General features: G+C 41.4%; 2 protein-coding genes across 6 annotated transcripts in view; one reads left to right on the forward strand and one right to left on the reverse strand.

The window, feature by feature from the left end:
• Positions 1-231: 231 nt before the first annotated feature.
• On the forward strand, positions 232-4409 carry SCOC (short coiled-coil protein). 2 transcript variants are annotated; one of them, XR_003095612.1, is made up of 3 exons: positions 232-408; positions 501-575; positions 697-780. XR_003095612.1 is itself a non-coding variant. In XM_006030119.3 (3 exons), the coding sequence occupies exons 1-3, from the start codon at positions 557-559 to the stop codon at positions 1585-1587; spliced, it is 246 nt and encodes an 81-aa protein (XP_006030181.1). In that variant the 5' UTR covers positions 501-556; the 3' UTR covers positions 1588-4409. The 2 variants fall into 2 exon arrangements, 1 of the variants encoding a protein (XP_006030181.1); XM_006030119.3 differs by lacking the exon at positions 232-408 and adding an exon at positions 1445-4409.
• Positions 4410-7148: 2739 nt separating this feature from the next.
• Positions 7149-16120, reverse strand: part of CLGN (calmegin) — a 60640-nt gene continuing 51668 nt past the window's right edge. The window contains exons 13-15 of one of the 4 annotated variants that reach the window (XM_006030120.3): positions 13359-13436; positions 9898-10001; positions 7149-8342 (exon numbers count right to left, since the gene is read on the reverse strand). In XM_006030120.3, coding sequence (XP_006030182.1) covers positions 8262-8342; positions 9898-10001; positions 13359-13436 — 263 coding nt within the window. In that variant the 3' untranslated portion in view covers positions 7149-8261. Of the gene's footprint in view, positions 8343-9897; positions 10005-13358; positions 13437-16120 lie in introns of all 4 variants that reach the window. The other 3 variants (XM_025211714.1, XM_006030121.3, XM_014522953.2) reach the window with 3 other exon arrangements.

Raw genomic sequence — 16120 nt, forward strand, 5'->3', positions numbered from 1 at the left:
CTCCCCCCTGGAGAGCCGTTGGCCCGGCGGTTGACTGTTCGGTGACGCAGCACAACACGTGACAGCCACCGCCCGCGTACGCAGGGGCGGGGCCACGCGCGAGACAGCGCCCCCTCTCCAGGCTTCAGTGCGAGCCCGCTTGGCCAATCAAGCAGAGCCGGAGCGTACGTCAGCACCAGCGGCTGACTCCCTTCGTTCATTGGCTGTTCCTCCACAGCGCCCCGCCCCCCCTGCACGGACCGGTCACTCAGTCCCCCCCGCGAGTTGCCGGGTGTTTGTGCCGGGCGAGCGCGGCGCCGGCCAGGGGCGCGCTGCGCAGGCGCAGTGGGGGGCGGGGGCGCAATCGTGACGAGGGGTAGCAGCTGGGGCGTTGGGGACTACAGCCCGCCCGCGGAGCAGCGCCGCCAGGTAAAGCCGGAGGGGCCGCGGGAGCCACCCGCTCATGCCGGGATACTCGGGTGGCCCCCGCCCCGCCCTGACCTGCTTTGCTGTCCCCGCAGAGCCACCCGTGCCCGCAGCCGCGCGCGGCCGAGCCGCCAGCCCCCGGCCCGCCGTAATGAACGCGGACATGGACGGTAAGGAGGCCTTCGCTGCTTTGTTTCCCCTACCCCCTTGTGCCTGGGCCCTGCCGGGAGGACGCGCAGCTGTGCGGGGACGGGGGGCCTGTCTAGCTGTGCGTGTTTTGGTTTCTTCCAGCTGTGGAGGCTGAAAACCAAGTGGAACTGGAAGAGAAAACCCGGCTAATCAACCAGGTCCTGGAGCTGCAGCACACTCTGGAAGGGAAGTGGCTTCTGGCTCCTCTCCCGGGTCTGTGGGATCCTTCCCCTTGCTGTTCAGGAGCACAGTGCCAAATGCGGCTGGTAGAGACTCTACCCGCCTGAAGTCTGAGTTGCATAAACAAGTAGCGGGTTGTGCTGCTATATGATTGAAGGGCTCGGGAGAAAATGCTTCTGTGCTTGCTATTAGGATCTGGCCTACTGGTTTCTTGCTATGCATCCAAATTTTACCCAAAATGCTCAAGGTGGACCTGCTGCCTTGTTAATTTCCTTGCCAGTAAGAGCTTGTCCGTGAGCCTGTGGGTGCTTGAAATTCTGCAGCTTCCCGTAGCTGCATTCTGCAGTAGCTGAGCACATGAATGGTTAATGGACTCCTGTGCAATGAATGAGTGTAATAACATAACCATGTCAGCAGGCAGAAGGATGGTGACTTGCATGCAGTTAAGTGTACAGAGCAGGGAAGTCAGGAAACAAGCTTCTGGAAGGGGGATGGGGTGTTAACACAGCTTCATTTAGAAAAAGGTTGGGTGACGTTCTTCAGGCAGTGCTATTTTACATGGTGCTGTCATGCAGCCCTGTTTGCCTACAGTAAAAACTCAAGTAATTTGATTTAGATGCATCAAATGGCTCAGTTGTTTTAAATAACCAATATTTGTGTTTTTCTTTAGACCTATCAGCACGAGTAGATGCTGTTAAAGAAGAAAACTTGAAACTGAAATCAGAAAATCAAGTTCTTGGACAGTATATAGAAAATCTTATGTCTGCATCTAGCGTTTTTCAGACAACTGACACAAAAAGCAAACGGAAGTAAGGGGTTGGTTCCCAAGTGGTGGCACTGTATTGCGGCTGTTTTTTGTTTTAATTGGCATAGGCTACATGAGCTAAAATACCTTAGTGTGTGGCTTTCTTGGGTATATGAAGATTAACTGCAGTGATAGGCAGAATTAAGAACATTATCATAAACCGGAGACATGAGTTTGTGTGGTGTTAGACTTTGAACAATGTGCAGATGTAGTGTAGAGACTTTATAACTAGACTTGCATATTTATGTTTCAGAAATCAGCAATGAGCATGTCTTGTTAACTGAATCCAGTTTTAGTCAGGTGAAGCAAACCTGTCTGTCAGCTGCCTCGACAGTTTTAGGGTACTGTTCTTGACTAGCAAAATAATGCACTGTTGTATAAAATGGTACTGAAACCATATTCCAAACGAATTCTTAAACCTACTTTGCACCACCTTTACTTCATCTCAGAAAAAACAAGTTTTAGCGAACATTTTATGATGCTATCCATATCCCTCTTAGGGAGAACAAAAAGTATGGTGTGTGTATTTTTTGTTGGTTTGTTTTTATTTTAAACACAATAAGGTTCTCTGTGAATAAATAAAGACACGACCTTTACTTTGCAGGGTTTGTGGTTCTGGTAGTTTACGTAGATTTTTGTTAGGCTGAAAACATTGAGCCCAGTTAGTAAAATGCAACATTTTTGTTTTGTTTTGTGAATGCTGCATTACTGTGATAAAACAAACTCTTTACCATGTGTAATATGGTTTCTACATTTCAAACCAGTTTCTCTTCCCCAGTTCTCTGTATCCCAAAGAAGTGTCAAGGACTGCACCACCGTGTCTGGTCTTTAAAAAGTTTATATTTGAGTTAAGTATTAAAGGATCATGAAAATACTTTGAATAGTAAGCTTGGTAGAAAAATCTGCTCACACTTTGAACAATAGTTCATCTTACTCTTCTGGAAGAATTTGCACTGAGGAACTGAAGATCAAACCTTTCTTCAGCTCCTGCTCTTTACCCATCCTCTGAAGTGCCAGATTTCTCTGTACTTCTTGCCTTCTAGCTGCTACTTCTGTTACGACACTGGGGCAGATTGCCAGAGCTAGAAGTGATTGGCTGGTGCCTGATCACTTTCTTTTCACTGGCTTCTATGTCTCTATGGCAACTTCCAATTCCTGCCCTGGTGTACTTTCATGCTACTAGGAAGGGGTAGAAATTGGCATTTGTAACACATGGTGGAGACCATTTATGGCAGTAGAAAATAGTGGATATTGGTCCTGTGTAGATAAGTTCTCAACTGTGGCTACAGCCAGAAATAGTCTAGCTCTGACTAGAGCAAGCAACTTAATATCCAAGTCAGCTCCCATATTTAAAGGTAGAGGTATTACATACCAATTAATATTTGTAAAAACCCTTTGAAGACAAGAGTACTATAGCTATATTATAAAAACACTTTCTGACTCGCCTCCCAATTTAATAAGTATCCAACTTTTAAGTCATCAGTTTGAAACTAATTACTTTTCTAAAGCCCTGTTTGGACTAAAATTGAACTGAAGCCAGAACTAAATGGTTTCTAGCAAACTGAGTAGTTAAAATATATCAGCAGCGGTTTCTATGTACAGTTGTGTTAAATGCTTTGTTCTTAGAACTGTAAGTCAGTGAATTAATGGCAAAAACATTTCCACTGTAGCTCAGTATTAAGAGTGAAAACACAAAACTGCAAAAGTGGTAATACTACATATTATCAGCGTTGCGATTTGCATTATTCTCATCTGCTAGCATAGCAAGCCAGTTGATTTCTTGTATTTTTATTGATGTTACCTAGACAGTCTTAAAGGTTTCTCTTGTTAAGCAGTAAAAGGGCTTAATTGTGAAGGCTACATTTTATCACTGCTGTACTAAATTCTGTAAATTGAAGTGGGGAAAGAAAAAACAAAGGAATTCTGATTGGGTGAGTGGATGTAATGGTAAAGAATTAAAACTACTCAAAAGTTTGAGATTCCTTGATAGCTAAAAACTAGACTTGAACAGCAGCACTGTAGTGGCATAGAACTACTCATGAGCTAGATTTTTTTGAATGAGACAAGGCTCTAACCTTTCCCATCCAAAAGTGTATTTAAAAGTTACTTCACTACTTATTTATTGCAGCTCAGATGCACAGATTGCAGTAAGCAGGTTATTCAATAGTAAAACATTTGTCTCTTGAGTCCTGTTCATAATTAAGAAACAGTGTACTCTGACCCTATTACAAAAAACAGATAAATGTATAGTGGATAGGACCTAACCTGCCCAATTGTTTATAGGATTGTGTCGCATACACCTATAATATAAGTATCATATAAATTTAATTTATCCTCCTCTTACCTATTCAAAACTTTGCAAACACTCCCAAATACTGGTAGTAAGTAGGGATTAATCTGGCTAATGGCCTACCTGTCCAATGTTTGGGTATAAAACAACACCCATGATATTCATTTGAGGTTTGTTTTTTTTTTTAAACAAAAACAAAAGCAGCTATTAAGTTTTGCTCCTTTCACTTAAAAGCCATGTCAGTACATTACCAATTTGCATAGTAGAAGATATCCACCATTGCCAAATGGTAATGGGGCATTCCGTTGTTAGACTTGAGCTACTCTCCTAAAAAAAAAAAAAAAAAAAAAAAAATCAAGTAATCTCAAAACCATTTTTGTATTGTTAACCCTGATAGTGATATTTTAGCCATATGTATATAGTAGTAGTCATTTCAACCAGCTGTAAACATTTTGCATCTCACTGTGGCCTTTGTTTAATTTATGAACATTTTAAAACTTGTATTTCTGACTTTACACTAAATAAAAGCTTTTGATTGGTCTTACTTGGTTTATTTTGGCATCTTTAAAACATACTAAAACAGTTCACCACTATATCTACTATATATTCCAAGGGGGGGGGAAGATGAGGACACTTGAATAGTTCTACATAAATTAAGATTATTACTGAAATAGTAGTTATGGATACCAAATGCTGATATTCCCAGTTCTGAGAATTTTCCAGTACATTGCTTGGTTGCATGTATTTTGGGCCCTGATTAGTTTAAAGTAAAATGTTTCATGTCCCTGACCTGTATTTCTGTAAGTCTCTCTATCTGAATGAGAAGAGTCTTGGCAACACAATTAGTGTTCTTGTAACCCAGGCATCTCTGTGTGTGAGTGTTTTGGGCAAGAGTACTCAGATGATTGTGCCTTGCACCAAAGAGGCTGTAGTGGATCAATCTTGGAAAGGGTGATTAAGTCTATTTGATGATTTTGAATTTCTGAAATGGCCTCTTGGGGCATTCTGCCTGTTTTAAAATGTTTCTCCATGCTAATTGGGTCTTCATAAAGTATCTGGATAAACTGGCTCAGTTGTGAGCTATCAAGAAGGCTTTTTGCATCAGGGAAGCTTACAATCCTGTAAAGAGAAGTAATACACACTTTGTTGTCCTAGGCCTTTGAACAAGACCCTTATTACTATTTAGAGACTTCCAGATAATTTTGGGAACTCTCAATCATTTAACTTGCATATTTAATGGACCTTTTTAATAAGAGGCTTCTTTGCCATAGGTTCTTTAACTACAGGGCACTTTGAAGGAAGTGGTACAGCCTCCAACAGAACAGGTGTAACTGGTGTTGCTAAATGGTGTGCAGAAAGAGGAATTGCCATACTGAATTAGACCTTTGTGAACCCCGCTCTGTGGCCTTCTTTATCAGAGCCAAATCTCTGAAGTTGATGTTTCTGTGAGAGGGAAGAAGCAGGGATACTGAACAGAGACTGGGCAGAGGGATTCATAGGTGTTAGGGTTGGAAGGGACCTCAACAGATCATTGAGTCCGACCCCCTGCATCAGCAGGATCTTCCTAATGTCCAATCTAAATCTTCTCTCTGCTAGCTTGTGGCCATTATTTCTTGTAACCCCCGGGGGCGCCTTGGTGAATAAATACTCACCAATTCCCTTCTGTGCCCCCGTGATGAACTTATAGGCAGCCACAAGGTTGCCTCTCAACCTTCTCTTGCGGAGGCTGAAGAGATCCAGTTTCTCTAGTCTCTCCTCGTAAGGCTTGGTCTGTAGGCCCTTAACCATACGAGTGGCCCTTCTCTGGACCCTCTCCAGGTTATCCGCATCCCTCTTGAAGTGCGGCGCCCAGAATTGCACACAGTACTCCAACTGCAGTCTGACCAGCGCCCGATAGAGGGGAAGTATCACCTCCTTGGACCTATTTGTCATGCATCTGCTGATGCACGATAAAGTGCCATTGGCTTTTCTGATGGCTTTGTCACACTGGCGACTCATGTTCATCTTGGAGTCCACTAGGACTCCAAGATCCCTTTCCACTTCCGTGCCTCCCAGCAGGTCATTCCCTAGGCTGTAGGTGTGCTGGACATTTTTCCTCCCTAGGTGCAGCACTTTGCATTTCTCCTTGTTGAACTGCATTCTGTTGTTTTCTGCCCACTTGTCCAACCTGTCCAGATCTGCTTGCAGCTGTTCCCTGCCCTCCGGCGTGTCCACATCTCCCCATAGCTTTGTGTCATCTGCAAACTTGGACAGAGTACATTTCACTCCCTCGTCCAAGTCACTGATGAAGACATTAAAGAGTATCGGTCCAAGGATGTATGCTGCAACTCTTCCTAGGAAAGAGCAACCATTACACTTTCTCTAAAACCATCAGAAATTTAACCCTTGTGCTCATGCTGTTCCCCTAAAGGCAACTGAAATTATACCAGTGATATTGGAGCCTTATGTGATAACGTGTTAGGAACCACTGGTACTGCTTACATTTGAACCACTAATACAAGGAATACCAGCATCAGCCAGAATGTAGGTATGTGCCTCAATGTAAAAAGGGTTCCAGTTGCACCATGTGAGGCAGAACAGGATCAGTTAAAAGCAGAAGTGTTTCTTGATAGCTCAGAGAACCAGCAGTTGCTACAGGGACTGTATGTCCACACCCAGGATTACCAGCCCCCTATGCCAAGCAAGGAAAATGTGGAGACCTCCCTTATGCCTTTACTATGCAACAATCCTTCAGTAAGAGTCCACAAAAGACTACTGAGCTCAGATTCCATTCTACTTATTGGATGTCTAAACAGATAAAATAGGTGCTAAATTGCAATTCTATTCAACCCTGTTCAAGCCCCTAAATATCCATTAAAGCATCTCCTGTAACACACCCTCATCTTGCCTTTAAGACTGAGGCAGTGAAGAAGAGGACCACCCACCCACCTTTTTGCATTAACTTTTTAGGTGGAATAGAATCTGGCCCTTGGGTCCTCCCTTGATACCTCCAACCTACATCTTTTCTAATCAGAAAAATCTAAAGCTCTATCCAAACAACTTCAAAACACTTAAACCCAAGTGCTTCAATAAGGCTATGGCTGATGGAGCCTCCTGATGAGTGCCTGCAAGATGCTCTGTTTGGAATGAACTTGGGATCCAAAAATACTAGCAGTTTAAACAGCACCAGCAGGGAAACTTTGTACTCAAAAACCTGATTTGATGAAGGCTTTTTGCTTGGAGATTTTCCCTTTTCATTTCCTTCATGCCAGATTTTATGGGAAATCTTTGTTTTCTTTGTGCAACAATTAGAGGTGTTTTCCACTTGTTTTTATCATGTAGAAAGATACCTATTAATATTTTCCATCCATGTTTGCTGCCAGTGGCTCCAAAGCAGCAAGATGTTACAAGTAAGTTTTGATTTTAGAGTATAGGGCTGAAGCAAATACAGTCTCTCTTGCAGTATGCTGTTTATTTAGATACTATTATGCAAATTAATGCCCAGTTACTTATGACTGTAAAAAACTGAACCCATCAAAAATCTTATTTGTAATAAATTTCATGTTAAGCAGAAATTATTAAATATCTTATGTAAGAGGCAATGTACATTTAGCAAATATTTTGTAAACAGAGGTCAGGCCATTCTGGCTTGGAACATGAAAACTATAAAAGTCTGAAAATGTCACCTGTACACTACTACTTCTGTAGATTTGACATCTTTGCATTCAAATATAAAGACATGCCACACTTATTCAGTTGTTCTATGTATGCTCTATTTTAAAAGCACCCCTTTAAAATAAATTACTGTAACAAAGGTCTACAGTGAATGTGACCAAAACAATACTAACTAAAAGACAGATCATTTACAATAAAATGTTTCTAGCACTAAACAGTTATCATACAAAAACAACTTTATTGCAGTTAGGTTCTGCACAGAAAAAAGTCTGCCTGGCCATTTTTTAGAGCTGTGAATTACCAGTGATGCTACATCTGTGTTAACTGTCCCGTTCTAGCTGAAGTGTAAGCAGCCAATTTGTGCTAGAGCTGCAAAAATATTACAGTTTACTATGTGTTTTAAAAAAATGTTTACAGCCAAAATTACCTCCAACCACTATTAAACTAATTTCTAAGAATATTCATCTTTTAAATCAGATAGTCACCTCGCAAATTTACTTTTATTCTAAATTCAACATACCAGCTAACTCTTCACATACAGCATTTCTCCTTAAAGAGAATTAAGGAAAGGTTGGAAGGATTAAAGAGGCTGGAGTATGAAAGGAGGAGGCTAAGTAGTGATGAGTCCAATTTCCCCCCCACCCCGGAATCTCAGCAAACCGCACACTGTCAGGCACACCAAAGTGGCATACCAAACATTTTTATAATCAAGAGATAAAAATACTAGTTGGATATAACTCAGTCCTTCCGTACTCTTCTTTTACGTACTGATTTTGTTGGACCATCGCCAGACCCTGCACTTTCATCAGCTTCTTTCATCTGAAAAAAAGATTTTAGTATATTATCATCAAAACCGCAAAGCAAAATGTAATTACAGCAACATGTAATGATTTTTTTTAATCAATCCTATCATCTGTAATGCTAAGTAAACTTTCCAGAATGTAATCTAATGATAGAGCCCTTTTTTACCACCCTTATGTTTATCTTTTCCTCTGTATAGAATGTAAAAATGATATGTAACTGATGTTGTATCCTCAAAAAGATTCCCTTCATTTTCTAACCCGATTTACTTAGTATCTAAGAACAATTACTTCATTTCATGAATGCAGTGACTTTAAGCAACAGTCTGAACTCACACTCCATTCCCACAGTTACTTAAAGGTTTTAGGTATGACTCGTTTCTCACTGAGAATAAGGAGCAGCAGAGTGGAAACCAGATACCTGATTTAGCATTTTATTTGTAAACAGATAGCTACTAGATAAGAAATCTTTCCAACAGGGATTTCAGTTTGGGCCAACAGCGTACCCACTTTGCTGTAACACCCAATGCAAGCGTCATGACTTTAATTTAGTGCTATGATCTGAGAATTGTCTTGGTAACACAAACCTTTTTCATGCAGCAAGTAGGTAAGCTAGATATGCATAGAAGTTGTTTACTGGTTATGGATGAATAAATAATACTTTAAGAAAAACTGGCTAGTCACCAGATAACTTTGGACATCCTAGAGAAAAAGGTTAATTGCAAATGCTGAACTGAAGTCAGACCTGGTCTGACAATGCTGTTTTGGAAAAGTCTCTGGTCTCCAGCTGCCCTTAAGTTGGTTACCATGACAGAATCAAAGGTGCCCCATACTTGGAAACAGTAAAATAAAAGCTATACTACAACATCCTACCTGGGTGTACAGAGTAGTTAAGAAAATCTCTTTTTGACTGCAAAGGTGCAATTTTTAAGCCTTGTTCCAGACTATGCTGAAAGTAGCCCCCATTCAACCCAGCTGTAAACATGACACCTGCTCCTTCAGGCTAAATCAAAGGCAGTCACTTAATCTGGCTGAGAGTCAAAGGCCACATCACTTCATCGGGTATCACTGGCTACACAAACTGATGCATCCTATTCATGGTGCCCTAATGAGCTGCTAGATTAAGTGGACCAATAACCTTTTTAAAACCATCCAAACACATCTTCAGAACTCAAAGATTTGCTAACCCTGCTGTACAAAAATACTGTACCCCTACATAACGCAAACCAGAAGGTTTAAAAAATATCACCTCATCAGCCAAATATGAATTCTGGAATGAGTCCTTTTTTAAAAAACGCATGTCTCACAGCACATCATTTGCTGAAGTTTCTGCTGGACACAAAGATAGAAGCTGGAACAATAGGTTTTGGGGGGTTTTTTTGCAACCCTACATAATTCTAATAACTAAAGTACTAACATTTAAAAACAGAATTTATACAAATCCCTACACTTTCCTAGTTTTATTGATAAATGGACAAAAAAGAAAGATGTGGTCATTATATCCCATGGAACAAATTTCTGTGTTATGCCATTGTGCTTATTTGCAAACCTTATTCCCTGTTTTGCAAACTCACCTCATCCTCTGACCCAGATTTATTTGACTTATCACCTTCTTCCTGACTTCCTTCTGCAACTTCATTCTCTTCTTCCTCATCTTTATCTTCACCTTCACCCTCACCTTCTAGCGAAAAAAAGTAAAAAGTTGACAAACTGGTCTAGATTAAAATTATAGTTAAAAGAGAAAGCAAAATATACTGGTAAAGCAAAATAAAAACAAAAAAATCCAATTTCAATTTTAAGCATTTACAACTCTTCAAGCAGAAATAAATCCATAGTAGTAAAAATAGATTTCTTAACTGGTATAAGAACAATTGTCAAGTTCTAATACTTTTGACAACTTCAAAACTAGTCTCTCCTCACACCAGCAAGACATGTTTTCAGACAGCCAAGCAACATTATGTACAACAATTAACCACTGACTCAAAAAATGGAAGGACTATCCTTAAAAAGTCCTTGTTTTTTAAGGAATCTTAATAACAATTTGATCCAATGCAAAAGACATTAGATGGTTCAAGGAACAGATATGGCATTAACAAAAGCCTCCCCAAAAAGTGTGAAATTGAGCAAGTGAGAGAGAGTAAGAGAGTTCCAGGAAATAGTTTGCATCAAAAAGCAATGAGGAAAAATAACTATTGGGAAAAAAAGATACAGACAACTGAGACGGAATTATACATCATGGCTATCTTCTATTAGATCAGGAAAAGGACAGTGATGACAACTGACTAGAGATCAACCCCAAACAGTATGTAACACTATCTCTGGTGGATCATACTTACATCTACATCCACCCCTACAGGGCTCTGGAGAGGTTGGTGGATTTTTTTCTCCTTTTGCTTTAACAACCTGCCATATCAATGAAGCTAACTAAACCTAATATAACCCAAGTAAATAGAAGCTAAAATTCACTGAGTCTGAAGCCTGTTTAGAGGTTTATGTCAAATGAACTGGTTATCCTATTCCAGTTCCTAATGACAAACACATGAGAAAAAAAAATGCTATTTAGCACTTATTGGCAGTCTCATAGATGGGGAGAAATGGGGCACAAATGCTTAGCCATCTTACCCACTTCCATAATGGTCTAAAGTAGAAAATGTGGGCACATAGCTTACACCCAGTTCAGCTCCACTAGAGTACAATATGTACTGTAAACAGGACCCAGACATTTTTATTCAGAGAAGTTGAACACAGTGCTAGAGATGCCCTAATCCTGTCTGCACTATGGTTGTCAACATTGCAACCAAAACTAGAGACATCCATCCCATTATACATCATCACAGCTTCTACATTTCCTGGTACAGGTGTAGACTTAAAAATATTTGCTCCAAAACTGGATAAATGATGGCAAGATAGTGCGTCAGAAGTTCACAACACTGCTGCTCACATTTCGTCAAGAGGATGGTCAATTTTTACGTGCTGTGAATTTAGCGCCTTTTAGAAGCACTAGCTTAACTTAAAAGGTAAAACTACACACTAAAAGCAGCTAATACTTGATTTCCATATTCAAACATCATCTAATAACCTGTGATTGTGCTTCAAACTACACGGACCTCACCCTTCCTGGGGAGTCTCTTCCTTTTTCTAAGATCTCTCTTTAGGGCAGTGGTTTTCAACCTTTTTAGATGCAAGGCACCCCTGTTAAGCTTTCCAGTATTTAGTAGCACATGCCATTTAATAAACTAATACGAAAATATTATGCATATTATAAATGTGATAATTCTATTAATACGTTAGTAATGTTACAGCTCTGCGGCTGTAAGGACAGTGCCTGGGGATGCCTTTGTGGCAGAGATAAGGTGCAAGCAAAGCATGTGGAGAGTGATGAGAGGACAAGAGGGGAAGTGGGAGGGCCAGGAGTGGAAAAGGAGGCAGGTCAAGGGTGCTGCAGCATGGTCCCTGCCACTGCCATGGCCAGGTAGAACCACTCTCCTACAGAGCCAGATCAGGATGCAGCTGTGACAAAAGCATGTATGCTTGTTGCAGCCTTTCCCCATCTGACCCTGTATGCCATCTGCCAGAAAGGAGACATGGAGGCAGGAGAAACTTGTGCCTACCTGCAGCTCTGCTGCAGCCCTTCCCAGTGTGGCTCCAGTGTGCCTCCTGAAAACCAAGGCACTGTTTCACCCTGCAAATGGTGGCAGCCTGGAGGTACATGCTGCTGCCACCAGACAGAACTGCTTCACATGCTACTGTTTTCTAAGGCACGTCAGAGCCAAACTAAGAAGTGGCTACAGCAGAAAGGAGCGCATTACATTATGTAGGCAGGCACATCTTTCTGCTGCAGCTGCTTCTCAGTTGGATTCCAACATGTTTCCTGAAAACAGAGGCACACAAGTCAGTTTCACTTTGCAACAAGAACTGCTCCAGCATCACAGCACTCCTGGCAGCTCCTTGCAGCACCCTGGTGGAAAACCACTGCTCTAGAGGACCCATCCAGGGGGAAAGGGCAAATGAAGGGAAGCTGTGGGAAAGTCAATAACAGAACAAGCCATCCTCATCCAGAAACTCCACAGAAACTTTAATATTTAAAAAGAACATATTGCTTAGAGCAGGGGCATCAAACTCATCCTACCCCAAAGATCAGACAAATAGCCCAGGACTAGCCCGTGGGCTGGACTGGGCCCATGGACCAGCCCCACATGCTAGAGCCAGTACATGTCTTGGCACAGGTGCCTCATGCCATGTGTGTCCCAAAGCAGCCATTTCAGAACCATGTTGCACGCAGTGTCCACTTCAGCACAGGTCTGCTCCATAGTGGATCTAGCACGTATCCTGGAGAAGCTAGTGAGGGCACTGCATGCATCATGGTGCCCCCACTGACTGCTCTGTGGCTGTGCTGCCCATGCCAGCCATTCTAGCACTGTACCAGCCACTCAGATGTGTGCAGGATCTGGCATAGAGTGGATGTGTGGTCCTGGAGTGGCTGGAGCAGCCACCATGTGTGGTAGTCCTGGAGCCTTGCATGTACCTGCCTGTAGTGCAACTCTGAGACCTATGGGCAGCACCACGAGCCAGATGATAGGGCTCCATGGACTGTATCTTTGACACCCTGCCTCAGAGATTATCCTGTCAGCAGCCCCCTCTCCTTTAAACTGAGATCTACTATAAATGCTTCTGTTGTTTGCAATTATATACGGTATGAACAGACAGGAATTTTCTCAAGTAGGCAGATTCCCAAGCAATTTAGAACTTCATAGGTCCAAACAACACTTTAAATTGTCCAGAAACAGACAGATAATGGCACCGGGGGGAATCACAACCTAGATCAAGATCTGAAGTACAGGACTACTGCTAAATATTTGTACCATTGCTGCAGATTCTGTGGGGCTCAAGAATCCAATAGGAAACTTTCATGTACAACTATAGAAAGCTGTTGTCCATCACCCTGAATTCCTAATATGAACAAGAAGGAGAAGGAGCATGAGAAGAAAGAGAAGTCCATTCAAGTCCTGGCTCATGACACTCCCCTTTCCAATACCTGAGGGAGCATCCTTCCGTCCCATCTTCTTTTTCTCTTTTATAAGCTCATGCTTCTTCTCCTCCACTTGTCTTCTCTCTGTAAGAACAAGAGAATCAGCAAAAAGCAGGTATGTGCTCTGTGCTTTCAGGAATGAAGAGGCAAAAGGAGGTGAAAAGATGACATTTTCCTTATGTATGAAAGGCAGCTGACAGCTCTTTGCCTCCTGCTTCCTGGCAAGTGAAAATATATCCATTTCATTAAAAGAAGAAGAAGATGATGATGATATGGAAAAGAAGAGATGTCTGACCAAGAAAAAATATTGCTTTCTTCTTCTTATAAATATAGTAATTATCTTAAGACCTTTGAATATACTTAAAATTAGCTAAAAATAAACAAAACCACTTGATCATGTGTTCAATTACTACAAAATGTAAGACTTATCGTTGGGTCTAATGAGTCTTTTTCCCTAGTGTGATAGTAACAAATAAAAATGGCCATTCTAAGCTACAAAAGGCTTACATGAATTACAAAAGAAGCTGCGATTCAAGTAGTTTTCCTTCCATTTTGCTCCACATGTAAAGATTTTCATTATAAAACAGAGTTTGGTATTACTAGCCACCTTCCAAAGAAACAGTCTCTTTTTCCAAATATTTCACTACTAGTGAATGCCATCACAATAAACCTAGAAAAATTAAATGGCATTCTCTCCCTAAAAACCCAAGTAGTACAGCTTATTTCAATTGATAAGGATAAATGCAGATTTGAGCATTAGGGGCATTTGTACACATTTGCGCCACAGCACCAGGCACTTTTAAAAGCACCTGGTGCTGCGGCGCATGCATGTGTATAAATGGCTAAATGTACGTCAGCGCTGAGAAAATGGCAGCAGCATGCGTTTGAACTAAAACACATCAAAGGTGTTTTAGCTCAAAAGAACGCCACCACCATTTCTTCAGTGCTGACAAATTTTGCTGTTTATACAAATGTATGCAATGCAGCACCAGGAGCATCAGATCTCCAGCATTTTGGAACAGGCAAATGTATGTGTATAAACGCCCTAGGAACATTCTCCACAAAAGTAATCTCCCTCCTGCTAAAAGGAAAACATTGCATTTAAAAAGTGAAAACAATCCTAACAGTTCAATAGATTGTATTTATATTTACATACTGAAATTGTAATCTAAGGCCTATATTTATTGAGCTTTACCTTTAAGTGAAATTTTAGTTAATTACAGACTTTGGGCTCAAATTGAGCTCCTGGAAGATTACTTGGGACACCAACTATTTCTATAACCTGCAGGTTCAGTTTCCCATTCTCATAAGGTTATGGCAAGCATTCAACTCACCCTTCTTGCTCTAGTTTTAGGCAAAGCTGGGTGGATTGAATATGAACAATAAAAATGTACTCTGTAATCTTATTTTTGCTTAAATTCCTGATCGTATTTTGACAGGGCACGCTAGTGGGCAGAATTACAATTCTATCACCTTCCTGTGGTAGGAGGGCAAGAGAGAAAAATTATAAGCAAGAGAAAGGAAGGAAATGAACAGAAATTTGAAGAGAAGAACAAGTGGGGGGGAACACTATAGTGAAAGATTAGCATGCATTAAAAGCCAGTGAGGGAAAAGCCAGAAGACGAAAGACAGGGGGAAAAAAAGGAACAATAAGATACACACATTTCTTAGTAATTTAAAACCTGGCAAATACCCAAAAAGGCTAAAGTGCCAGTGTCCAAAGGGATAACTGTGGTGGTAGGCTTCCTGCAGAACTTGTACCAGGAGGACTCCAATACACATGAGTGTAGCATCACTTAAACCAGATGAACAGAGATCCTGAAATTGAGAAAATCCCAGACTACCTGTCAAACTGCAGTGAGATAGGCCTTGGAAGTTACTCAAACTCCAATAAGAAATGTTAAAAGGAAATGCAGAGTGGACAAGTCAGGGTGGTTTTTAATTTTAATGTGAGGACCAGGAATAAACTAGACCAAAATAAGAGAAAGCTCATAATGACTCACATGCCAAAGAGGCTAGATGCACAATCTGATGCTTATATCAACAGTAGAGATGCAAAAAGGCAGTTAGTGCCTGGATCCAGTTATCTGAAACGTGGCTCAGAGTTAGAAAATAAAGTGCTGAAACACACTGTATCAAAGCACTGCTTACTGGAAGGAACAGCACTAGAACATCTAAAGCCAAGCAATTACCAGCCCAGGATTCAAAGACTGAAGGCACCAAATTCAGAGGTGGACAACAGAAAGGCCACTTGACACCAGGATCAAGAGATACAGATGCTGAAGCAGATGCATTGACAATCACCTGCCTCTCAACTGTTCCTTCCTCAGCAAGAATAAAGAAGAATGACTATGTTCAAGCTTCAGAAGACTCAATTTTCCATAAGAAGTTGATGCAGCAGTCAACACAGTACTCTATGCATGGAAATTCCCTTCTCACCTACAACTTCAGTGCTACTAAGAGGTCAAGAGAGTTCAGGATGGCTTAAAAGTACCTTCCATATTGGATCAAAAGAATGTTCTAAGTCAAGGAAAGCCAAAGCATCAAGGCCTGGTGAACTACTATTATCTGTTTTGACAGAATGAGACCAGGATCTCTGTAGGCCAGGGGTTGGCAATATTTATGGACAGTGGACCAACACTTGCAACCTAGCCACCACTGTGGGCTGCTGATCCTCTTCTGCTGTCCCTACACTCTAGCGCTCTCATGCCCCATCCCACATTCTCCACTTACCATGTCACGAATTTCCATGACCAGTGGCCCTGCTG

The sequence above is a fragment of the Alligator sinensis genome, unplaced genomic scaffold, assembly GCF_000455745.1.
Source record: "Alligator sinensis unplaced genomic scaffold, ASM45574v1 scaffold554_1, whole genome shotgun sequence".
NCBI classification, from domain to species: domain Eukaryota; kingdom Metazoa; phylum Chordata; order Crocodylia; family Alligatoridae; genus Alligator; species Alligator sinensis.